At 36.1% G+C, this 27,464-nt stretch overlaps 1 protein-coding gene across 1 annotated transcript in view; it reads right to left on the minus strand.

Moving 5' to 3' along the window:
* Positions 1-27,464, minus strand: part of PLXDC2 (plexin domain containing 2) — a 414,157-nt gene that overhangs the window by 21,233 nt on the left and 365,460 nt on the right. The window contains exon 13 of the mRNA XM_004285697.4: positions 21,340-21,500. Coding sequence (XP_004285745.1) covers positions 21,340-21,500 — 161 coding nt within the window. The remainder of the gene's footprint in view (positions 1-21,339; positions 21,501-27,464) is intronic.

Here is a 27,464-nt window from a genome sequence, read left to right on the forward strand (position 1 = left end):
AAGATAATTAATTGAAAGCACTTTCAGACACAGAGCTTTAAGCAAATGAAAATGGCTAAGTTCTATCTTCTGCCTTCACATGGCTCTTGAAGTAGCCCGATTCCATTCCTTCTATTAATACCCTAATTCAGCTCGCAGCTCTCATCTCACACATGAACTACCGAGACAGCCTTCTAGCTCTCCTCTGCAGGTCTTTTCTCTCTTCTCCAGCTGTCTCCAGCCCCCTTCCCCAACACCGTTTTCAACGTCTACTCCTTTATTACATCACTGATGCTCACTGCCCATAGAAGGAAGCCCAGATTTTGTAGTTAGTTCTTCAAAGCCTGTCACATGTAACCTCCATCCACGTTAAAGCTACTCCCAGTACTTTTCTGTAGCTACCAATATACAGTTGAATAAATCAATCCATCTTGCCCCTTCTTGAGTTAATGCTTTTGTAAAATCATAACATACCCCTCTTCCATGTGAATGGCGTCTCCCCTTCCTCTTTGCTTAGGCACAGCCTGGCACTCTTTTGAGACTCTGCTCAAATACTGCCTCTTTAATGAAATTCCCCCTGATTCATCTCCCTCTCTTTCCTAAGAATTTTGCAGTGCGTGCCTGAACTATTCAGCATGGAACACACCGTTGATGTTCCTTGTATTATTACTAAATTCCTATGTGGCTATTTGGTCTTTAAAGTTTTTATGTTCTATGATTCCACCTATATAATAAGCTGGCAAATACTATATACAGGGTGACCATATGACATTGTCCAAATTAGGACACTCTGAGAGCGAATGGGAGAACTAGTAACGACTTACATCAGACAACAGACATAAACTGGGTTGTATGTTTCCCCTAGTTGCAACTCTGCGATATTAAGAACATCTACCAGATTGCATTTCACAAATAGGAGTTTCAGTTTTGATCGCTTTTCCATGATATGAGCTGAGAAGATTCCAGGCTTCTTTGGTATTAACTTATAATATTATGTTGATAATGCATTTGGCAGTATCTTTTGATTTTTTGAACCACACTGCCATGAGTGGCTGTCGTCTACTAAAATAGAGTAACAATTTGCTATTAGGCAATTTACGCTGTGGAAAAGTAATTTGCAGTTGAGTGTGAAAACAGGCCAGGTCACTGGTGCCCAGTGACTTGGTTAAAAGACAAGATAATGCTGCCCTGCTCATAAAGTTCTCATAAAAGTCGAATGTGAGTTAGTGCTGATCTGGACAACGATAGGACTGGCTGTGGTCCCGAAGAGGCTGTTCTCATCAAGTAACTGGTATCTGGAGCATCACTGTGCTTCTCGGTGAGGTGAAAGAAAAGTGGCGAGTTAAGCTCTAAGCAGCCGTGACCTCAGGAATGGCAGATCATGAGTTATTTCCTGCCCTAAAGGGATTGCATGCTTTAATCTACATTCAATCACAAGATTAGGAAACAACCCAACTGAATGCTTTATGCCATCAAATCCAAGGCTGGACACTATTCATGGGACGATTTAGTGTAACGTTTATCAACCAAGCCAGGACAAAAATAGGTCTGGAATATTCGACTGGTGTTTCAGGACGTGTTTAATTTGTATATGTTTAAATAAAATTAAAAGGTTTAGAAACATTTTAAAAGGCAGATAGCAAACTTTTTGCCTATTTAAGGTACCATAGAAAAATAGATATGCATAATGGTATATCTCTTTTAAATTCGAGAAACTCGATCTATTTATTTTGGAATTCTGGATACACACTATCTCTTTTCAAGTCAATTGAGAAATTGAAATAAAAAACAATGATGATCCTACCCATAAAAAATTGAATCACTGTGTTGTACCACTGAAATTAATATAATGCTGTGTATCAACTATACTTCAATAAAAATATCAAAAGGGGAACAATATAGCATTAGTATGGCAGAAAAGTAAATGTTAAGGAATATCTGCTGTACGAGATCAATTGAAGGGATATTACAGATGCATTCATAACTGTTTTCATACAATGTTATAACTGACTAATATCAGTGTTTAATCGTTTCTTACTTAGAGCCTCCAATGATGTTCATTACTATCCTTTACAAAGATTCATGTAATTTCCACAAAAGCTTAGCTGAAAGTGCAAGACATCCTGTGATAAAGAAGTAATGATAACCATTGGAATGATACTATGTGAGCCAGGTTACAGTCCTGGAAGTAACTGCAACGTTCACAGCATTTTTAAAATGAAAGAAAAGAATAAAAAAATCAAGATGTCTGAGATAGACCAACTAGAACCTATAAAAATGACTCTTTTTATTGCACAATCAATGGTATTATATCCAGGGGTTGAGAAAATGGTTTGTGAACTATTTAGATCACTCTAAATCACTTTTTCCCTTCCTTTTTATCATTTGGGCAACTCACCAACATTCGCATAAGAAAGGAGGGTAGGTATGGGAAATAAATGAACCTCTCCAACAAATACAAGGGAGGAATGGGAAAAAGATGAATACCTCCAATAAATTTTGGTATTTATATAATTTTTGGCTAAGACTAATGACCATCTTTTTTAAAAATAGTGCTTTTAACCCTATGCTGATGAAGGCAGTTGGGAGTCAGCAAATTTGGTTTTAATTCCCGGTTGGATTACACGAGAGGTTAAGGAATTGACCAAAAGTCACAAAGTTAATAAATTAAAAGCTAGAATTTATGCAAGGTCTGTCCTCTTTGCACTGCACTCTTTCTACTGCATTTAACTGGTTCCTGCTTCTGTTACTGTCAAGCACTAAGGCCTCAGGCAAATCACTTCCCATCTCGTGGGAGGTTATCCACATTCTCATGTAGAAAATGAGAAACGACAAACACTGGTACTCTACTTACTGTGAGCCTACAACCTTCTGTTAGCCTTATATCTGATAAATATGTGCCAGTAATTTTTAAAAGGGCAATATTTTAAAATCAACATTAGTTGTATGCATTTAAAACACATGGTGAATGACTCAACTAAAATATACCAGTAAGATTTACATTAAAAATATCTTACTACATCATCTTAAAACATCAGTGCTGCAAATTCAAGAGTTATTTATATTTCCAAGTATACAAATGTTTATTCAGGGAAATGAAGTCTAATTTCTCTTTAGGTGAGATATGTAATGCAAAAGTTGTGAACCACTGCATTTGATTTTTTCCTTAACTTTCCTGCTGTCTTCAACTTTCTGTCATTTCATGATTCTGTTTATTGAAGTTCTACTCAGATTATTTTAGATGAGACTATTTATTCAGCAAATATTTATAAGTATTGTGCTTGTCCTGGGGATAAAAACAATGAATGAGACAGATGTGCTGTCCCCTGGAGCTACTATATGGTTATTAAAGTTCACTCAGAAGTAAACTAAAATAATACAATGAGGGAAGTCTTTCTGATTTTGTTTTAAAGACAGTCCCTTGAAAGAACCGATCAGTCAGTTCCACCTACTAACCAGAGTTAATAGAAAATAATTTCAAGTCTCATAACCTCTGGTTACTTATTTGTCCCACTGAAATATCATAAATCGTTTCATTAAAAAAATAGATATATACTCAGTTTTTCCAATTACACTAAATATATTCTGCTAAATAGATTTTACAGTTGGTAAATAAAAATTTAAGTTCAAAAATGTAATTGTTTAGTTTTTTAAAATATATTTTACTCTTCCTCTTCTGTACTCCTGTAATTTTTATAGACAATATATGTCTTGTATAACTTTATGTTATTATAGTTTTTTTCTCCAATAATTTCATTTCTTTTACATTTGGATTTGTCACTATCAATATATTTATTGCCTTGGTTTTCTTTTGACTTGAATTTGTTCAATATCGTCAGTGGTTTTTAGTCCATCTGGTTCCTTTTTTATATACTTCTCTTTCTAAACAAATTCTAGTGCAATTATGTTGTTTGTCAAAACATACCCAGCCCAATGATTTTCCCTGATATTTCATTATCTTAATGAATTTATTAAGTGGCTTTACATCCACTAGATGGTAACTATTTTCTCTTTTAATAATCCTTCTTTTAATTTTTTCAATGGCTTAATAAATTGAAGTTTATTTCTTGTTCACATAATAGTCCAAGACAAGTGTTCCTATAGGCAGGCAACTTCCTTCCATGCATGGATCAGGCTTTTTTCAACTTGGCTTCTCCAGTCTCTTGGACTGTGTATCCAGTTGATGGAAGAGGATGTAAGGTGTGTAAAAGACACATCCAATTCTGAAAGCCTTGACTTAAAAGTGGCACACATCACTTACTGTTAGTGATCAGTAGTCATATGGCCACATTCAGATGCAAGAGAACCTGGGAAATGTAATCTTAAGTTGCATAATTACTCACCAGTCACAAATCTCTACTATGGAACTGGGAACACAAATTATGCTGAACAGTTAGCCATTTGTGTTATTCAAATTTACCTCTTTTTAGTGGCTTATATGTGGCCCAGAGATTTACAAATATAAAACACTTAATACAGTATATGCCAGATCAAAAGCAATAATAAACGATATATTACTACTCGTAACATTATTATTTTAACACTCAGTGAATGGGAGATTAGAATGTGCATGTATAAATTATGCACATTATCATGAATATACATAATGTATAATTATTATATAAATTAAAACATGCATGTATAAATTAGCAGCTGCATTTGCTTTTTAAATTAAAGTATACTTGACATATAATATTAGTTGTTAAATTAGCAATTGCATTTAAAAATATAAATGGAGAAACATATAGAAAAAATATTGTGAACATTTTCTAAACAATTCCAAAATGTTCGTTGTCAGGTAGAGGAAGCTGAAACATGAGATACATATTCCAGCAATAGCCACCTTCAAATGTACAAAGGACAGTCATATGGGGAAAGTGTACAGAAGTTTCTGAGTGGTGCCAACTGAGTTCACAAGTTCTTGTTTGATATCTCTTTTGTCACTTTGTTTATCTGAAGCTCTTCTCTAACAGATTTCTCAGGAAAAGCTCATGAAAACAACATTGCCAGACTCTTGTATGTTAATAATAGTTTACTGTGCCCTTTATACTTGAAAATTAGTTTTGCTGGATATAAAACCTTAGCTTACATTTCCTTTCCTTTAATATTGTTACCCCATTTTCCTATGGCTTAAAAAATTGCTGTCAAAAAGTTGATGATTATCTAATTCATATTCCCTTAAAAGTCAGGTGTTCCATTTGTCTAAGTGCACAAAGGATTTTCTTTCTTTCTTTAAAAAAATCATCCTGTGATTTTAGTAAAATAAATTTTAATGTTAACCAATTGGTTTTGCTTTGGGTCAATAATCTCAGGTACACACTGTCTTCTTTCAATATTTAGATTTTTTATGTAAGTTGCAGGAACTTTGTAAAAAAAATCATAGTTTATATAATTTTTACATTTTGTGTTTATTTATTTATTGCTTTGGTTTTCCTCTTTAGGGATTCCTATTATCCACATGTTGGGTCTTTGTAAATCTTCAATATTTGTCATTATCTCTCAAATCTTTTTTATCTCCTTCTTTAGTTCTTTTCAATTTTAAACTTTTCTTTCTTTTAACCTTTTATTTCTCCTAGGTCACAAAAATTGTGTTTATTTGCTCTTCTCTTATTCTAGTTTTTTCCTCATTTCCAAAATGATTTTTTTCTTTTATTTCTTATTTTTTCTTTTATTTCTAATTCTTAAGGATGTTCACATTTTTTAGTTTATATAATGCCAATTTGAGTTGTTCTTTAGTGTTATACATCATTTTCTTAATGCTTTTTAGCTAGTTTTGAAATAGTACTTTAGAGTTTTCAGTAGATTTTTAAAGGCATGTCTTTCTGATATGCTTTCACTGACTGTAGAGATACATTGGGTTGGCCAAAAAGTTCACTGGGGTTTTTCCGAACATCTTATGGAAAAAACTGGACAAACTTTTTGGCCAATCCCATAATTCTGCTCTTTATTCTCTTTAAATTGTAGTATCTTTGCAGGGATTTCACCTCCATATTTTTCTTCTGCTTATTTTTATTCACATTTGGTTTCTCTGAACTTTCAGAAAGAGGACTGGCTGAAGTAACATCAATAGTTTCAGAGTTCTTCAATTGTATTAAAAACATATGATGGCTTGCTCTCTGATATTTCCTGACTCTGTTTCCCTGCATATCTTTAAAGGAACCTCCCCTGACCCCTGCTTTTAAAATTTCTGCTGTCTCTATCCTACTCAATTCTGAATCCACTCCCAGGGTTTTGTCCTAGCGTGGGCACTGTCATGGAAGATGGCCCTGGCAGGTCAATTCTGAGAATTCTTCAAACCGAACCACTCTAGCTCCTTCAGAAATTTCAGGGTGGTACTTGCCCTTCCCATTTCTTGCTGCTGTTCTCACATTAGCCTGCTGTATTTTCTAGTCAATGCCTATTGGCTGTTTTGTGGTTCTCCTGTTTTCATGCCTGTTGGACACCTTGTTGCTACCCTTTGCTTTCTTGTACACAGATATGGACAACATTCCGGTCTTGTGGATATCGGTGGCTTGTTATTATCTGCTGTATTTGAGGGTTCATATTTATACTTTGGACGTAAGCTGTCAGCTGGTTTTGTTGTAAATGGTGCCCACAAGGTTTTGACTTTTGTATCCAGTTGTTCTGTCTGTTTTTATCTGGATATTTTGGAAGCAAGACATTTATGCTGCTACCACCACTAGCAACTTCCTAGAAACTTCCATTAGTACTATCTTTTAATATTTAAAGGACTTTTTTTCTCATTTACTGTTAAATCACATCATTTATTACTATAAAGTCTTTCACAAAATTGATTTGAATGAAAATATCACTGAGAATGCTTTAGTCTTATACCTACTTTTCATTGACAAATAAATAAAACAGGCAATTGTCCTACTATGTGCTGAGGTAAATGAATGACTGAATATGTATATATATTCATATATATTAGGCTCATAAAGGCAGGAAGGCAAGGCAGATATTTATCTGTCTCTTTACTACTTGGAGGTCAATAAGAGATGACGATATATTTTCTTAAGTGGAGATTCATGGAGGGAAGATAACTAAGTAGCTGTGCTCTCCTCTTACCTCCTCCTGATCGAGATTGGGGACCTACACTCTGTTCTACGTCAGGGAAACAGATTTGCATCTGCCTGGAATGTGACTCAGCTGCATCATTTAGTGCACATGGGAGTTTCAATGTGAATGAAATCTGTGTTTTCTATAGTTAAGAGAAGGGTGAGAATAAAAAAGTACTTTGCCCATTAGCAGTGATTATAATATGAAGATGTTAATGATCACAGATTGAAATAAAATAGGAATGGGAAAAATGCCAACTTAAATTTCAGAAAAAATTTTTGAATGAGAATATTAAAAAATTTCCTAAGGCTTCTTTGCAGTGTGAGGGAAGGAAACAGAGTAGCAGAAGTGATTTTAAGTGGTTGGAGCTTACATGTTATACCAAAAGCTCTCAGAATAGTTGAAATCTCCCTTTAAGAGAAAGGGAGAAAAAGATGGAGATAGAAAGAAAACCACAAACGAGTTTATTTCTAAGTGCAAAGTGCCAAGTAAGCTTTGCTTCTCCTACCTATTTAAAGAAATCATACATACTTACTTGTCAACCTCACCTCTTCGTAAAACGTAAGAAATTCATTTGCTGAGAGAACCATGGGAGAAGGCAAAACAGCACTTTGTATCTCTGGCTCTATGTTACTTTATTCTATTTCAAGTAACCCTTACTGGGAAAGATTTATTTAAGGCACTTTGTACCGGTTGTTACTTTCCTGATAAATTCCTTTGTTTTTATGCAGACCTTTAACTAAAGACAAACTGGAGCCTTGCCTGTCCTGCAGCAACATGAACATGAAATCTACCAACTTCCTTAAAAGGTGAAGAGTTGGTGGGTCCCCTCCACCTCAGAGTATTACCTCACAACTAACTATATTCTCTGGATAGGAGAACTATAGTCTTCCTTGTAGTCTTGTTGTATGGGCATGAGTTTCACTTTTTCACTTTGGGTTAGGAAAAATTAAGGTGTCTTCAAAAACTGGGAGATTGTGTGAGCAAACACACAATCATGCTTTCTAGTTTACTTTGCCATTTTTGTATTTTTCTGAAACATATACGACTTTGTGGGTGGAGGGGGCACCAGAGTATTCAAGACTTACAGGGATAGAACAAACCTTAAATTCATTCGAGTGCATACACATATATAATGCTTAAATACAGTCTATGAAGTCCTGAATAAGGGGTCTTCTTGAATGCTTAAGGACCTCTGGTGATGAAAAGCTCATCACCCCAGAGCCTCTGAGTACCATCTCTGGGTACCTCTGATTATTAGAAAGTCTATATTTAGCTCATATTCGTATCTTCATAGCTTCTCCCCAGAGACCCTCATAACCATCCTTGAGATCCATCCAGAAGAAGTTAGACACCTTGTTCATGGGATAGCCTATCAACAGTGGTGGGAGCTACCATGCACCTCCTTCTAGACTTTTCTCAGCTAGAACTTCTCCTTTCATTCATATTCCAGGCATGAGTCAGAAGCCCGTAATAATCATTCTCCTCTAAACACATTTAAGGTTGGGTACGTTCCTCCACTGTAGGGGTACACTTATCACTTTTGGTGAGATGCCTTCCTACTCTTCATGAAACATATGATACATTTTAAAATTGACAGCCATATATTATAAATTACAAATTTTGAGATTGCTTTTCACTAAAATTCAATGTTTTTTATCCTCACACTACATCAAATTTTCTCCACATTAAGCTTGTACATATTCAAGATGCAAGCCCAATTACCAGATACTGAATCACAGATATTTCAAGGTCAATGGCAAGGAAAACTTGAAAAACTAAGATATGTGACATAAATTCAGATAGAAAACAAAAAGACCCTGATATACAATTAAAAGAAGATTATCCCTTACTACAATCCTAGAACTTTACATTGCACTGAGATTTAGAATAATTATCATAAATCTATTTTCTTTTTATAGAAAAAAAGTTTTCTCCTTTTAACAGAACAAATATCATTTCCCCTTTTAAAGTTTTTGCCAAGGATAACACTGGTCCCAGAGTCAGTGTTCACAAAAAAGTTTTTTTGAACAGATGAATGGTTTTCTCATTAAAATATAAATATTGTAATTAGCTGAAAGTAGAAACAGAACTAATAATTCTGACTCTATATTCCCTTACTATATGATGTAAGAAAAGTTGTTTTAATTTTGAATTGAAAATTATTTTGTTTATATTAAGAAAGTTTTCATGACAGCATCACCTCAAGAAAATAGAGCAAAATAATCTTAATCCACTTGCAAATTAAAAGTACTTTTGCCTAATCATTTCTAATGGAATTACAAAGAGTATGATTACTTCTATCATTTAAAATACATTTCTTTATATTTCTGTTCTCTAGATTCTGAATTTTGAATCTTCTAAACTCAAATTTTAAAATTTCAATTTTCTTACAATCACAAATAATTCTAGTATTTATTTATAAACCAAAGCATGTCATGATAATCAAATTATTTAGTTTAGTTGTTTTGTATTTCTGTCAGAAAAAATTATACTATGTGGAACTGGTGGAAAAATAATCTATAATTGAATAAATTTATTATTATTGCAATGCAATAATTATTGCTAAAATTAAAGTTTCTATTATCTGTCTCCACAAATAGACAGACTTGAGTATTTATTTTAACAAAAAAGTTACCAAAATCACAAGGAAGAAATTACTCAACAGTTGGTATTATAAGTAGAGCAATCTTCTTTTTAAAGAGACTACAGAAAGAAAAGACTGGAATATCTAAAACTTATATCATATACTTAAAATGACATAATTCAGGTTTACAGATGCCCAAGTGGACTGTAGCTCTGCGGGTTTTTATTTATTTATTCATTTGATTCTTCCATCTCTTAAGGGCTTCCCTGTGGAGATTTTATATACATGTATAAAATATACATATTATACACATATGAATATACATAAAACACACACATATAAATACGCATGATATAAATATAATAGGAATATATATATAATTTATTTCATGGCTTTATGCACTATGAAAAATAATAAGTTAAGGAATGGTAATTAAGAAGCAATTAGAGCAGAGAGCTCAGTGAAATATTAGTTTATTCACTATTTTTAATAATTCTCCCTGATGAAGGGAAGAAAATATTTTAGTTTTAGGAATTTAACTTAAAACGTGGTATGCAGAAGAGTAACTTAAAGACGATACCTATAAAAGAAATCTTATTTTGGTTACTGTGTAAATAAGGGAATCACCATAAACTTGAACTGATGTCTCAAAAACGTTCAATGATGCACATGAATAAGATTCTAGCATCTTAGAACAGATACACAAAGAGTGTCTTTAAAAATATGCAAACCATTTTCACCTTTTTTCCCCTATATATTGCTAGATTTCTGGAAATCTGCCATCTAATAAAACAGCTTCTTTAACGAGGGTGTCAAACCATTTCAGCTAGGTTTTGCCTAAACTTTCCTTCTTCATAGCAGTTCACCAAAAGTGAATGCCAGCTTTTGCCTCCTCTAAGAAATAGAAATAAATATTTTGTTTCAATGAATCATTTTTTCCTTGAGTTTTCTTTAAGACTGAAATAAGACTAAGGAATGCCTTAAGGGAAAACTCAGTTATGAAAAAAACCTGTGACTTCAAGATAAAAGGATCCTTTGGTCTCTGAAACGAATTCTCTGTCTATGGCGCAGGCCGCCAACGGGCCGTGTTTTCCTGCCTCCCAAGTGCTGCTCATTAGGCAGCTGCAAAGCCAGACGCCAGACTTTGAGCAAACACTTTTCCTCCCCAGCACCAGCCTCTGAGTCCTTGCCTGGCTCCTTTCCTCTGGCTTCTTTCCTGGCACCACTACTGACTGCCAGGAAAAGTTGAGGGCCACAGCTGCCCGTCTTCCTTTAATCATATTCTCCATGTGTCCTTGTTATTCCCAAATACTTCTTGGGGTGAGGAATCCCTTGAGTGACAAATTGCTCAGAAGTCTGTGGTTATGCCTCTGCTGTGGCAGCGCAGCCTACAGGCCAGGAAGAGTCCTGAGTTCGAGTACTGGCTCTGAAACCAGCTTTGACATGCCCCAGGAGAACTGGTTCACCATCCTGGGTTTTTGTCTCTACATTGGACTTGCCTCCAACAAAGGGGGAGAAAGGACACTTCCCACTTAGGTTCCAGGAATACAGGGCTCTGCTGGTTTGGATTTTTCTGGATTTTATAGTACCTAGGGCTGTGCAACGGGGTGCCAGGGATGCTCAAAGTTGCAGAAGAAAGAAGACTCATCTTTTGAAATGTTATCTTTGGTTGAAGGATGGGGGGCAGAATCATTTTTTTAAAAATTTACATTAAACAAATGTGTCTATATTATAGAGTATAATGCAAAATTCCCACAAGTTTTTAAGACAAAACATAAACCGCAAGGAGATGCAGGTAAGGTAGATACTGGAGGGAATTCATACACTTTATTTTGAAAAAGTTACAAAATCCCTGGGTTGCATGCATGCTGATGTTTCTTTTTGTTTCGACATCCTATGAGTTTGAGGATAAAAAATACTGGGAACTTCCACTAAAGGCAGATATTTTGGTCCCCTAGAAATAATAAGAATTTTAAGGCATGATATGAACAGTGACTGGTATTTAGACATTTTTTTTTTTTTTTCTTTTTTTGCAGTACGCGGGCCTCTCACCGCTGCGGCCTTTCCCGCCGCGGAACACAGACTCCGGACGCGCAGGCTCAGTGGCCATGGCTCACAGGCCCAGCCGCTCCGCGGCATGCGGGATCCTCCCAGACCAGGGCACGAACCCGCGTCCCACGCATCGGCAGGCAGACTCCCAACAACTGCGCCACCAGGGAAGCCCGTATTTAGACATTTACGTCCAGGTTTTACTGTGAAAACCATCGTGTGACTTCAAGTTCAAATTAGTATGCACAATTTAAGAATGGTGAGACTGTTTGTCCTTCAGGAAAATTAACTGTTTTGGAGAGCAGTCTTACTTACTTATGCATGTGTGTGTATTGTACATATCTACCCAGAACTGATTATTACCAAATTTGAAGTTCGGGAACAAAGATCATAAACTCTTATATCCTTCATTATCTGACTAATAATATCTTACTGCTCAAAAAAGGTTAACATTTTCTCTAAGCATTTTATGAGGACTGTCTCTTTTATAACTAAACATTCAACTTGAAATCCATACCTAGCTTAAAGTATATCTATCTTCTCTCTCTCCTCACTAGCATGGAAGCTGCATGACAGCAAGGATGGTTTCTTGTCCATTTTGTTTATCTCTGTGTCTTGGGTACCTGGCACATAATAGGGACTCAACAAATTCAAATAGATGAATGAATGAATGGTCAACATATCAGATAGCTTTGTCAGCCATCTCTCTCCTCAAGCATCTAACTTCTCCCTTGTGCTGAAAATCACCTGGTTTTCTACTTTTAAAAAATATGGAGAGAATCAGATTTTCTGTTTAACCCCCTCTTCTCTGCAAGGTTTTCTCTATAAACCAGCATTGTCCAGTAGAAATAGAGTGTGAGCCACCAACATAATTTTAGAAGTGTCTAGTAGCCACATTAAAAAGTGAAAGTAAGTGAAATTAATAATATATTTTATTTAAGCCATTATACCCAAGATATTTTCATTTCAACATGTAATTAATATAAAATTATTAATGTTATCATACATTCTATTTTTGTACTCAAACTTCAAAAACTGGTGTGTATTTTACATGCACCTTATTCCAGACTAGCCACGTTCCAAGTGCTCAACAGCAACACAGGGCTAGTGGCTGCCACACTGACAGCACAGCTCTGCCCCTGTCCTTTCTCCAATCCTCAGAGTAAAAATTATAACCTACTCAGAGACAAACTCCGTTACCATTGCATTGTCTTAGTGCTCTCCTGAAACATGAAGGACCTTGTTCCTATAATTCTCTACCATCTTTAAATGAGTCCTTTCTACTGATTTCTTTCTCTCTGAGGACGTTTTCAATAGTGCCCTACAGCATCAGCAGCAGGATAGGGTATTCTTAGTTTTTGCTTTTCTATTATCAAAAAAGCTAATATTTTACTCATAGAATCTATTTTGCCAAGGTATTGATCATCTTTATCATCACAGTTTTACCGTTTCTCTTCATTTTTATTAATATAGAACAGTCACATCTGCACATAAATGTCTAAATATCAGCCATTGTTTAGAATACTAAAGAAAATTAAGCACGGTGTTCATCATGAATTCTTTTATTAAGATTGTTAATTGAAATTATTTTGTTTATGGTCCACATAGAATCCTTTCATGGGATTGTTTTTTTCATATGGTTACCACTTTATACTATTACTTTCTTGGCCTTCAATTAGATTACATTTTCTGTATCTTATTTAAAAATCTTAAATAGTGATAGTATTCAACAGTGCAAACATTTATGTCTGTAGCCCATATTCATGCAATAAAAATTTATTATAAATCACAGAATCCATGCTTAGGAATGTTCAGCAAACATTAAATTTGATGTAGAACCAAAGGCATATTTAATTCTTCCAAAGAGATAGTAGTTTCATCAAAATCTATTAAAAATTAAGAAAAACATGCTTATTTGAATATTTGTTCTCTGCTATTTTATTTCAAGACAGTGAACCTGATTTTAAAAAAAGATTTTTAAGCATGTTATTCATCCATGTATAACGAGATGGGTTTTGGTCAAAATCAAGTGTCTTTTTGAAAATTACTGAGAGAAGCCAGACAGGTAAACACAAAATGAAATCCATATAGTAAAAAGTCAAAAGAAAGAAAATGCTCAGTTTAAGACCTGAAGAGGGTGATGGAGGAATACAGAAGATAAGTTTTTGAAAAATAGACCATTCTGCCAGATGAGTAAAGACTGACTGTCTCAGGAGAATGGAACTCTTGGCCCAGATCCTCTGTATGAAGACATGAGGTGTAAACAGTCAACTCAATTATTGTTTAATTATACAATATATGGAGTGACGGGTTTGCTTTATCATCAAGGCCTCCTGATTTTCATCTACTTTTCTCTTGATTTTAATCGTTTTATTGCCTTGAGTCACATTCACTTGGCATTCCATATAACAATGAATTTCTAGAATTTAATCCCCATTTTATCCTATTCTCTTTCTATAAACAAAAAGTTTAAAAGCTAAAGCCCAGGTAATGTATGAGGAAGAGGGTTTGTGTCCACAAAACATATAATAACTGGTGTATATTTTCTGCAAGAACAAAACAGATAATAGGTACTGTCATTATTATCTTCGCTAAAAAAAGACAATAGCAATGACAACTACATAAATTGGTGTACATCTTTGGGCAATGATTTTGGCAATATTTGTTAAGTGCTTTTAAACTATTTATTTCTTTCATTTGATTCTACTTTGGGGAATCTGTTCTAAGGACATAATGTATGCCCTTAGCTACACATCCTCCTACACTGCGACATACAGTGCATGAAGCAGGACCCTTTTACACACAGAGAGGCAGCATGGCCTAGAGGCTAAGTGTATGATCTCTGGAGAGCCTGGGCTGGATAGCCTTGCTCCACCACTGACTAAATGCATGATACTGAGCAAGCTGCTTAAATGCTGTGCCTCATCTTCCTCATCTATGGCATGGAGATAATTTTAGTACCTCATAGGGTCTTTGTGAGGATTAAATGAGGTAATAAGTGTAAATCACTTCTCCCAGTGAATTTAATAAATGTTCGCTGTTACCATTACTATGTTCATAATGGGGCCAATGATAACAGCAAAAAATGGTAAGAGCCCCAATGCTCCACAATACAAGACTGGCCGCATGAACTGCGGTCTACCCACTGGAGGGCCAAGTCATTAAAATTCATCACAGTGTGCACAGTGTCTAGCACAGCACAGAAACTAATTCCTACAAGTGTTTAATGCAGTCTGGATTTTGTGGTGAAATACACAAAGATACACACTGGGTCACATTTTAGTATCATGGAAATTGGGATGTGTCTTAAGGTCAAGGGCATGTCACAGTTTAATGGGGAGTGTGTGATGCATCTCACATTTGATTCAGCCTGTGGTAGGCAGAATAATGGCCTCCCAAAGATGTCCATGTCCTAATTGCAAAAACCTGTCAACCACCATATAGGTGAAAGACTTTGTAGATGTGATTAAATTAAGGACCATGACACGGGGAGATCCTGGATCACAATGGGCCTTATAAGAAGGAGGCAGGGGTCAGAATTAGTAGAAGATGTGATGATAGAAGCAGAGGTTGGAATGATGAGAAGAAGGGGCCAGGAGCCACGAAACGCATGCAGCCTCTAACAATTGAAAATGGCAACGAAATTATTCTTCCTGAAGCCTCCAGAAGGAACCAGTTCTGCCAACACCTTGACTTTAGCGCAAAGACACTGAGTTTGGATTTCTGACCTCTAGAACTGTAAGATAGTAAGTGTGTATTAGTTTAGGTTATCAGGTTTGTAGTAATTTGTTACAGAGCAATAGAAAACTAACATGTAGTCAAACTGCGTGAAATAAGGTTCTTTTTTACTTCAAGGCAATGTTAGCAACGTTAGGCCCTCAGTGCTTTCTGAATACCACTTGACAGCATAAGAGACAATCACTGTAAAGCTACTGAATGAATGTTGAATGGAATAGCATACAACCATCAGAATGATGTTTACAAAGAGTATATAATAAAAGAAAAAAATGTTATTTGAAAAATAAAGATGATCAGGAAACTTGCACAAGCCTCTTAGATAGCCTCATCCACCAGAGGGCAGAGAGCAGAAGCAAGAAGAACTACAATCCTGCAACCTGTCAAACAAAAACCACATTCACAGAAAGATAGACAAGATGAAAAGGCAGAGGGCTATGTACCAGATGAAGGAACAAGATAAAACCCCAGAAAAACAACTAAATGAAGTGGAGACAGGCAACCGTCCAGAAAAAGAATTCAGAATAATGATCGAGAAGATGATCCAGGACCTAGGAAAAAGAATGGAGGCAAAGGTCGAGTAGATGCAACAAATGTTTAACAAAGACCTAGAAGAATTAGAGAACAAACAACTAGAAGAATTAAAGAACAAACACAGATGAACAATACAATAACTGAAATGAAAAATACACTAGAAGGAATCAATAGCAGAATAACTGAGGCAGAAGAATGGATAAGTGACCTGGAAGACAGAATGGTGGAATTCACTGCCACGGAACAGAATAAAGAAAAAAGACTGAAAAGAAATGAAGACAGCCTAAGAGACCTCTGGGACAACATAAAATGCAACAACATTTGCATTATAGGGGTCCCAGAGGGAGAAGAGAGAGAGAAAGGACCCGAGAAAATATTTGAAGAGATTATAGTCGAAAAATTCCCTAACATGGGAAAGGAAATAGCCACCCAATTCCAAGAAGCACAGAGGGTCCCAGGCAGGATAAAACCATGGCAAAACACACTGAGACACATAGTAATCAAATTGACAAAAATTAAAGACAAAGAAAAATTATTGAAAGCAACAAGGGCAAAACGACAAATAACATACAAGGGAACTCCCATAAGGTTAACAGCTGATTTCTCAGAGGAAACTCTACAAGCCAGAAGGGAGTGGCATGATATATTTAAAGTGATGAAAGGGAAGAACCTACAACCAAGATTACTCTATCTGGCAAGGAACTCATTCAGATTCAATGGAGAAATCAAAAGCTTCACAGACAAGCAAAAGGTAAGAGAATTCAGCACCACCAAACCAGCTTTACAACATATGCTAAAGGAACTTCTCTAAGTGGGAAACACAAGAGAAGAAAAGGACCTACAAAAACAAACCCATAACAATTAAGAAAATGGTAATAGGAACATACATATCGATAATTACCTTAAACATGAATGGATTAAATGCTCCAACTTTTGGTCACAGGCTCGCTGAATAGATACAAAAACAAGACCCATATATATGCTGTCTACAAGAGACCCATTTCAGACCTAGGGACACATACAGACTGAAAGTGAGGGGATGGAAAAAGATATTCCATTTAAATGGAAATCAAAAGAAAGCTGGAGTAGCAGAACTCATATCAGAAAAATAGACTTTAAAATAAAGAATGCTACAAGAGACAAGGGACACTACATAATGATCAGGGGATCAATCCAAGAAGATATAACAATTATAAATATTTATGCACCCAACATAGGAGCACCTCTATACATACGGCAACTGCTAACAGCTATAAAAGAGGAGGAAATCAACAGTCCCCCAATAATAGTGGGGGACTTTAACACCTCACTTAGACCAATGGACAGATCATCCAAACAGAAAATTAATAAGGAAATACAAGCTTTAAATGACACAATAGACCAGATAGATTTAATTGATATTTATAGGACATTCCATCCAGAAACAGCAGATTACACTTTCTTCTCAAGTGCACATGGAACATTCTCCAGGATTGACCGCATCTTGGGTCACAAATCAAGCCTTGGTAAACTTAAGAAAACTGAAATCATATCAAGCATCTTTTCTGACCACAACTCTATGAGATTAGAAATCAATTACAGGGGAAAAAATGTAAAAAACACAAACACACGGAGGCTAAACAATACGTTACTAAATAACCAAGAGATCACTGAAGAAATCAAAGAGGAAATAGAAAGATACCTAGAGACAAATGACAATGAAAACACGACAATCCAAAACCTATGGGTGCAGCAAAAGCAGTTCTAAGAGGGAAGTTTATAGCAATACAAGCCTACCTCAAGAAACAAGAAAAGTCTCAAATAAACAATCTAACCATAACCCTAAAGGAACTGAGAAAGACGAACAAAACCCAAAGTTAGTAGAAGGAAAGAAATCATCAAGGTCAGACCAGAAACAAATGAAATAGCAACAAAGAAAACGACAGCAAAGATCAATAAAACTAAAAGCTGGTTCTTTGAGAACATAACCAAAATTGATAAACCATTGGCCAGACTCATCAAGAAAAAGATGGAGAGGACTCAAATCAATAAAATTAGAAATGAAAAAGGAGAAGGTACAACAGACACTGCAGAAATACAAAGCATCCTAAGAGACTACTACAAGCAACTCTGTGCCAATAAAATGGACAACCTGGAAGAAATGGACAATTTCTTAGAAAGGTATAACCTTCCAAGACTGAACCAGGAAGAAACAGAAAATATGAACAGACCAATCACAAGTAATGAAATTGAAACTGTGATTAAAAATCTTCCAACAAACAAAAGTCCAGGACCAGATGGCTTCACAGGTGAATTCTATCAAACATTTAGAGAAGAGTTAACACCCATCCTTCTCAAACTCTTCCAAAAAATTGCAGAGGAAGGAACACTCCCAAACTCATTCTATGAGGGCACCATCACCCTGATACCAAAACCAGACAAGATATTACAAAAAAAGAAAATTACAGACCAAAATCATTGATGAATATAGATGCAAAAATCCTCAACAAAATACTAGCAAACAGAATCCAACAGCACATTAAAAGGATCATATACCATGATCAAGTGGAATTTACCCCAGGGGCCTCTCACAACAGTGAGAGGCCCGTGTACCACAAAAAAAAAAAAAATTAGTTATTAGTGCATAAGGAGATTGAGTTTACCAATATCATCCAAGTTGATTTTCATGTTCTATATTATGCTGCTATCTACTTTTTTTTTTTTTTTTTGCAGTACGTGGGCCTCTCACTGTTGTGGTCTCTCCCGTTGCAGAGCACAGGCTCCGGACGTGCAGGCTCAGTGGCCATGGCTCACGGGCCTAGCCGCTCCGTGGCATGTGGGATCCTCCCGGACCGGGGCACGAACCCGTGTCCCCTGCCTCAGCAGGCGGACTCTCAACCACTGCGCCACCAGGGAAGCTCCAATAACTCTAATTTAATTAGTAATTCAAACGTTTGAATTCATAGGTCTGGCATGTCAGTCACTGTGCAGTCATCACGGATATGCGTTCAATTTTGAAAACATGGGTCCGCTTTAATAATAGTAAAATTATGATTATTATCTTCAAAAATCTTCTGCCAGGCAGCCACTGTGAGCTGCTTGAGGACAGCAGGGTGTCAAAGAGTTAGTGATTCAGGCAGAATTATTGGCAATTGACAGAGAATCTGGGAATCTGCAGAATGATTCTGCTTCACTTGAGTGTTGAAACACGAGAGCTCTTCCCAGAAGTGTGGCTCTTCGACCTTGGAGAAGCCATTCCACCACTCTGAACCTCAGTGTCTTCCTTCGTGTTATAAGGGTGTAGAATTAAATTATCTCTAAGATTAATGCCCTCCTGCTCCCGGCAGTACTTTCACTATTCTACAGTCTTACTTTGTAGTCATACAAGGATTGCTGTGAATCGGTGTGAACTAGGTCCTTTGCACTGTGCAATTGCACTAATACCATCACCATCAGATATTTCACAGTGTCAGAAAATAAACTTCATAGTGTATAAACAGGCTTAAACCTGTGAGGGTTACAGCAGCAGCCTGATGTCTGGTTAGTCACTGAAGCTTTACAGCTTGTCACTTGTCAGATCTTGGAGCAATGCATTCATGACCTCGGGAAAGTTTTCTGCTTTCTTGCATGAAAATTAAGCACATTAACAAAACTTAATAAGAGCTTTCCAACTAAATGCAATACCTGATAATTTCTCGATTATTATGACTTTAAATGAGAAAGACATTTTTGGAAGACTTCATGTGTGAAAATTTAGTGGAAGTTTTAAATGTCCTAGGATATTTATTATCTTTTTCTTTCCAGAAAATACTGATAGAATACCTCTTACTTGAAAGGCTTAAGTTATTTAATCCAAATCTCGAGGAATTTATAAGTCTGTAGGGTGGAATAAATCACATACATATTTAACTCTAATGCAAAACAGAAAGGTAAATGCCAGAGAAAGATAGAGATGTATTACTATGGATAGAATTTCAGAGGAAAGAGAGATTATGTCCAGCTGTCCTGGCAGAGAGATGGTCCGGGGAAGCTTACAGGGTACATGGTATTGAAGGCTACTTGGATACAGAATTCAAGAATTGAGATGGAAGGGGAGGACTTTTTTGGTGGAAGGAACAGAATGAGTAATGTCTTGGTGACATGGGGAATTTGGGGTGTGTATGGAGAAGAGAATAGAGTGAATTTGATGGTACTGAACTCCAGGTAAGAAGCTATGGGATAAAAATTGAAATGGTAGACAAGATACAAATAACCTTGAAGGAGAATTAAGGAGACTGCACTTTACTCCACAGACAGTTGAGAGCCGTAGAGGACTTCTAAGCAATTACTTAATTGATTTGCATTCACTTCCCCCTGTTATAGAGGTTAAAGGTAACTTTGTAGTTTAAAGGTCGTTATAATTTCTTACTCAACACGTGAACAAAGCTGCCCACTGTACATCACCCAGTGAACTGGAAAAGACCTAAAGTTTACAAGTTTGAAGCTCCGAGGGAGAAGATTTCCTTCATTGCTCTAGTATTTATGTTGTGTTGAAGGGCAGTGGCTCCATTAAGACGTTGGGGTGAAAGCTATGCACACACAAGGCCCAGGAAGCCCAGTTGTCTGGAGGATAGAAGGTGACTTGGTCACACTGACCTTATCCTGTGGCCCCCAGGCTTCCCAGTCTCTGGCCTTCTGGACATCAGGGCTTGGCTCTGGCCCTTTGTACACAGCCGCTGGTCCTCCTACCTCACTGCTCTTGGGCACTGGCACTAACTCTACTTTCTGTACATGAAAACACAACACTGATTCGGCACAGTGCTCTCTTTGTGTTTGAATGAGCGTGTGTGTATGCATGTGCATTTATACGTACATGTATAAATATACACACATCACACAAAACGGTGATGGCACATACCATAATCTTATGGTTGTAGCTGCTATTTTGTAGGGGAATATGTATTTTTCCTAAATAGTTTGTGAGCATTTTAAGAGCAGGGTCACCATATTGTATTGTGAATCTGGCCAATTCTCAATTACTGTTATAGCGATTAGTTGATTTAAGCGAAATCCTTTAGCCTCCAGCATACGCTTCATTTCCTTCTAGGATCGAAGAGCAGCTGCTTAACATACTTGGTACAGTAAGACAAAAAATATGGTTTCTAAGATAAAAAATATGGTTTCTATTTTCTTTTCGATCTGTAAAAGGCGAGATGGCTTATTTCTTTAAAAGCTCCTGAGGTAAGGCAACTGAGCTCATCACGTGAAAGCCATCTATCAACAGGTACGTGCACACGCATGCGTGCACGTGTGACATCAGCCAGCTCACAACTGCAAAGTGGAGGAATCATGTGCTAAATATTAAATGCAGGTGGTGTCAGCAGATGGCTGGAGTTCATCAGCTAGCATGGTTTTCATGTACTCTACTGGACACTCACCTCAATAAAGAAGATGCTGGCTGCCGACGTCGGATGGTGATACATATAGACTGTCACAAGGATGGCTGCGGCTATAATGAGGACGAGGATGAGAATTCCAACGATGAGGCCGGCGTGAAGGGTTCCCCCTTTCTTCTCGGCTGCACTGTCATCTGTAGAGGCTGGAAGAACAGCACAGCTGTCAGGACATTCACGTGTGCACGTGTAGGTCTGCGTTTTCATTGGAGGGAATATTTATATTCTTAATAAAGTACCAGTGAATTTTTTTTTCACTTTCTGTACAACTATCCTTTTCTTTTCCTTTCCATAACACCAGTTTTAGAAGTTAGATGCTCTTTATTTGGGCAAATGAAAAATCCATACTATTAATGATTAAAAACACATTTATAATTGTGTTTTAATTTATAGTTCATCTTTATTCTGTTAAATAAGGCAAAATTAATAGCCTTTATTCTAAAAGTTCTGTGGAAAATCTAAAACTAACTATATAATAAATTTAACTTTGATTTTTCTCATTAAACCACTGGCACTCTTACCTATGGAAAAATTGATTACGTTTTGAAATCTCCTCTCTCATTTTCTTTTGGAAAATTTAAATGGAGGCGTATCAGACATATTTTGGTGGGCTACACAGGCATTTTCAGAAAGTCTGTGCATGAGTTCAAAGGATAATTTTCAAAATCTGTTTTAAACTTAAATGCTCTATAAAAGTGTAACAGATGGATGCTAAATGACCCTCAAATAGTTTATCACTATCTAAAGGGAACACACAGCACATGAAAATATTCCACTATGCCACATGTCAGTATCATTTTCTCTAACTTTTACTGAGATGCTCTCCACTGTAATATCCATTTTCAGAGAGTTAGGAAAAAGGAGAAATTAAATTTCTAAAGTAATAATCAGTCAAGGCAAAGTCAATCAGCCAAATAAAACTAATCCCTAAAGTCTTCTCTTGTTCTAAAATTATGCAATATTTGATGTCTACTCAGGCATTTAGAGGAGACCTTCTTAAATTATGTGCAGCAGGTAACTGTATCTTAGTACATAATATGATTGGTATTTTTGAATCATTAGAAAATTCTTTAAGACTCATAGAAGTTCTAGAACAGTGATTCCTAATCCTTTCATTACCAATTTACATCTTTGTTATTTCCAACCTTTGCATCTATGTTTTAAACAGCTTTTTGGTCTATTAAACCTCATTTAATAAGCACTGATTTAATTCTTTTATTATAATTTTCATTAATAGAAAATAACAAACGTGACTGCCTATCAGAATGTGTGGTAAATACAAAATAACAGAATTTCAAATAGAGCAAAGAAATATGACCTCCCAATTCTTCTTATACATCCTTTAAAGTTTCGTTGCTATTTGTTTATTCTTTGCCTGAGACCCATAGTTGGTATTCAGTAATCCTTCTCCAAATCTAATAAAGCTCAAATTCCTAAAGGTTTCCCTTACATAACAGAAATTCATTAGTTAAAGAATGTAAAATTTAAAGAGTAATTCATTATGTAAAAGTTCATTTACAGAGAAGATTCTGGGAACATGGAAGAGTAGGAACTATCAGGAATCTGTCTTCCCACATAGAAAACAATTGCACTGGCAGAATCTGTCTGACAACTGTTTTGGAACTCTGGACTCTATGGAAGCCTTGCAACTTCTAGGGAGAAGGCTCAGACTGCAAGCTGTGGTTAATTTCAGTCAGTTTCAGCACTTAGTCCAGAAGTAGCTATGCATTCTCCGCCCATTAGTCATGTGGCAGTCAACTACACACCTGTTTCTGAAGCAGCCTGCAGGAACCGCAGTAGGCAAAATGTACCCTGTCCTGAAAACATTGGGAGTGTGTTCTGATCACTGATTGATTGGTGCTTCTCATCACTGAGGGGCAGACAAAGATGCAGCCATTGGTTTTGTACCTTCTGCCATTGTTGTAAGCCTTTCTGCCTGGATCTAAAGTAACATCCAAGTGATTTAAAGAACCAGTACCCTTTTCATCCCACCTCCCTTTGTTTTTCTCTTTTCCGACTTTTGGGAGCCAGATATGAAAGACTAGGATATTCAAAATCAAATGCACATGTGGGGAAAATTAGAACATGGCTGTATGTGGCCAGGGAAAAGCTCAGAAAAGACTCGAAAAGACCTTAAGATTACACCTCAGCACAGAGACAGCCTACAAAGCCAATAAACTAGTAAATAAATTAAATAAATATGATAACAAAAATCAGCAAACTCTGGGGAAGGGGGAGAATGTGATTTCCAGAGTCCCAACTTAATGAGATTCAAACGTCCAGTTTTGAAAAATATTTCACAAGGCATACAAAGAAACAGGAAAGTATGGCTCTTTCAAAGGAAAAAAAATTAATCAACAAAAACTGTCCATGTAAAACACCTGATGGACGATCTATTAGACAAGCACTTTAAAGCAACTGTCTTAAAGATGCTTGAAGAACTAAAGAAAGAGGTAGAAAAAGTCAAGAAAACAATGTATGAACAAAATGGAAATATCCATAAAGAGACAGAAAACCTAAAAAGAAACCAAAGAGAAATTCTGAAGCTGAAAAATATAATGACTGAAATTAAAAATTCAGTAGAGCATTCAAAGGCAGACTTGAGCAGGCAGAAAAGAGAATCAATGAACTTAAAAATAAGACAATGGAAATGCTCAAGTCTGAGGAACAGAAAGAAGAGAGATTGAAGAAAAGTGAACAGGGCCTAAAAGACCTGTGGGACACCATCAAATGGATCTGTATTTGCATCATGGAATTCCAAGAAGAAGAAGATAGAGAAAGGGACAGAGAATATTTGATAAATAATGGCTGAAAACTTCCCAGTTTGATGGGATCCAAACCTCCCAAATTTGATGTAAACATCCAAGAAGCTCAAGGAACTTCAGGTAAGATGAAATGAAGGAGACCAACATGGAGATAAATTATAATCAAACTTTTGAAAGACAAAGGCAAAGAGAGAATCTTGAAAGCTGCAAGAGAGAAGCAACTCATCACATACAAGGGATCCTCAATAAGAATATGAGCAGATTTCTCAACAGAAACTTTGGAAGACAGAAGGCAGTGGACTGATATAGTCAAAGTGCTGAAAAGTACCTGTCAACCAGGAATCCAAAATCTGGCAAAAGTTTCCTTCAAAAGTGAGGGAGAAATTAAGATATTCTCAGAGAAAAGCTGAGGGAGTCGGTTACCACCAGGCTTGTTCTGCAAGAAATGCTTAAGGGATTCCTGCAGGGTGAAAAAACGTGTAATCATCTCAATTGATACAGAAAAAGAATTTGACAAGATTCAGCAGCCTTCCGTGATGAAAACACTAAACATCTAGGAAAAGAAGGAGAACACCTTGACAAAATAAAAAACGAACATGAAAAACTTACAGCTATCATATTCAACTGTGAAAGCTAAAAGCTTTTCCTCTAAAATCAGGAATAAGACAAGGATGCCCACAGTTGCTACTTCTATTCAACACAGTATTGGCAATTCTAGCCAGAGCAATTAGGCAAGAAAAATAAATAAGAGGCATCCAAATTAGAAAGAAGTAAATTGATCTCTGCAGATGAAATGATTATTTATATATATAAATATATGTGTGTGTGTGTGTGTATATATATGTGTGTGTGTGTGTGTGTGTGTGTATATATATATATATATATATATATATATACACACCTAAATATTCCCTAAATATTCCCAAGACAAACTGTTGGAGCTGATAAATGAATTCATCAACGACATATGTAGCAGGATACAAAGTCAATGCACAAAAAGCAGTTGCATTTCTATACTGTAACACTGAACAATAAAAAAAGAAATTACAAAAACAATTCCATTTATAATAGCATCAAAAAGAATAAAATACTTAGGAATTAACTAAGGAGGTGAAAGACTTGTTCATAAAATGTTGCTGAAAGAAATTAAAGAAGACATAAATAAATGAAAACACATCTCATGTTCATGGATTAGAAGACTTAATATTGTTAAGATGTCAATACTACCCAAAGTTATCTACAGATTCAATATAATCTCTATAAAAATCCCAATGATGTTTTTGCAGAAACAGAAAAACCCTTCTCAAAATTCATATGGAATCTCAAGGGACCCTGAATAGCCAAGACAATCTTGAAAGAGAAGAACAAAGCCAAAGAACTCACATTTCCTGATTTTAATACTTACTACAAAGTTACAGTAATCAGAAGCGTATGTAATGGCATAAAGACAGACATATAGACCAACGGAATAGAATAGACAGCCCAGAAATAAACTGTAGCATAAATGGAAAATGATTTTTGACAATGATGCAAAGACCATTCAATAAGGAAAGGACAGTCTTTTCAACAAACAGTGCTGGGAAAACAGGATGTCCGCATGCAAAGAATGAAGTTGGACTCTTACCTAACACCATAAACAAAATTTAACTCAAAATGAATCAAACACATAAATGCAAGACATAAAACTATAAAACTCTTAACGAAGATATAGGGCAAAAGCTTCAGAACATTGGATTTGGCAGTGAGTTCCTGGCTATGACCTCAAAGGCATGGGCAACAAAAGAAAAAATAGACATTTTAGACTGCATGAAAATCAGAATACTTTGTGCATCAGAAAAATATCACCAGACTAAAAAGGTAGCCCACAGAATATCCAGAATATATAAAGAACTCCTAAAATTTAACAACAAAAAGCAAACAACCTGATTCAAAAATGGGCAAAGGACCTGAATAGACACTTATCCAAAGAAGATACACAAATGGCCATTAAACACATGAAAAGATATTCAACATCAGCGACCATTAGGGACATGTAAATCAAAACCACAATGAGATACCTCCTCACAGTTATTAGGATGGCTACGATCAACAAAATAGAAAATAACTAATGTTGGTGAGGTTGTGGAGAAACTGGAACCCTTGTGCGCTCTTGGTGGGAATGGAAAATAATGTGGTCACTATGGGAAACAGTAGGGTGCTCCTCAAACAATCAAAAACAGAATTACCATATGATCCAACAACTCCACTTTGTGGTATATACTCAAAAGAATTGAAAGCAGAATCTTGAAGAGACGTTTGTACATCTATCTTAGCAGCATTATTTACAATAGCTAAAACATGGAAGTAACCCAATGTCCATCAACAGATGAATGGGTAAGCAAAGTGTCACATAAACATACAATTGAATGTCATTTAGCCTTAAAAAGAAAGGAAGTTCTTACATATGTTACAACATGGATGAACTTTGTGCTAAGTGAAATAAGCCAGTCACAAAAAGACAAAAACCGTATGTTTCCACTTATGATTAGAGTAGTCAAAATTATAGAGACAGAAAGTAGAATGGTGGCTGCCAGGGACTGGGGGGAGGGAGGAGAGAATGAGGATTTTGGTTTAATGGGTACAGTTTCAGTTTTACAAGATGAAAAGAGCTATGGAGATGGACAGTGGTGATGGTTGCACAACATTATGAATGCATTTAATATCATTGAATTGTACACTTAAAAATGATTAAGGTGGTAAATTTTATGTTATGTGTATTTTATCGCAATAAAAATATAAACAATTCATTTACAATTTGCCAGGCATATTTGTATTGTTTTACAAGTATCAAATTAATGACCATAAGAGATAGGCATTATTATTATTCCCATTTCATAGATGAGAAGACTAAGGCATAACAAAATTAGGAAACGTGCCAAGGTTGTAAAGCTATTAAGATGGACTGGGACTCAAACACGAGCAGTCTGCCCTCAGGGTCTGCACTCTGAATCTGTGATCAATAATTTCTCAATTAACACTGAACTGTATGTACTGCTATTTCCTCTTATTTCTTGTGAGTTCTTCTGGTAAAGAAGTCTGAAAAGAACCTGGTAATTTCAGGTCAAGATAAATCAACTTCAATATGATTAAAGAATTAACATTGTGCCTGCAAAGGGACAGAGGCTGTGTGTCTTGTCACTTCTCTGGGACAAGGAGGGTGTCAATGTCTGACATCATATGTACTTAAACCCATGTTTGCTGGAGGGAAGGAGGGAGAGGGAAAAAAGGGAAATAAAAGAAACAGAAAAAGAAAGGCTGTTGAAAATGGGTTACAGATAGTGGAATAACTACTTCTCCAATAAAGAT

Source organism: Orcinus orca, chromosome 2 (genome assembly GCF_937001465.1).
Source record: "Orcinus orca chromosome 2, mOrcOrc1.1, whole genome shotgun sequence".
Taxonomy (NCBI): domain Eukaryota; kingdom Metazoa; phylum Chordata; class Mammalia; order Artiodactyla; family Delphinidae; genus Orcinus; species Orcinus orca.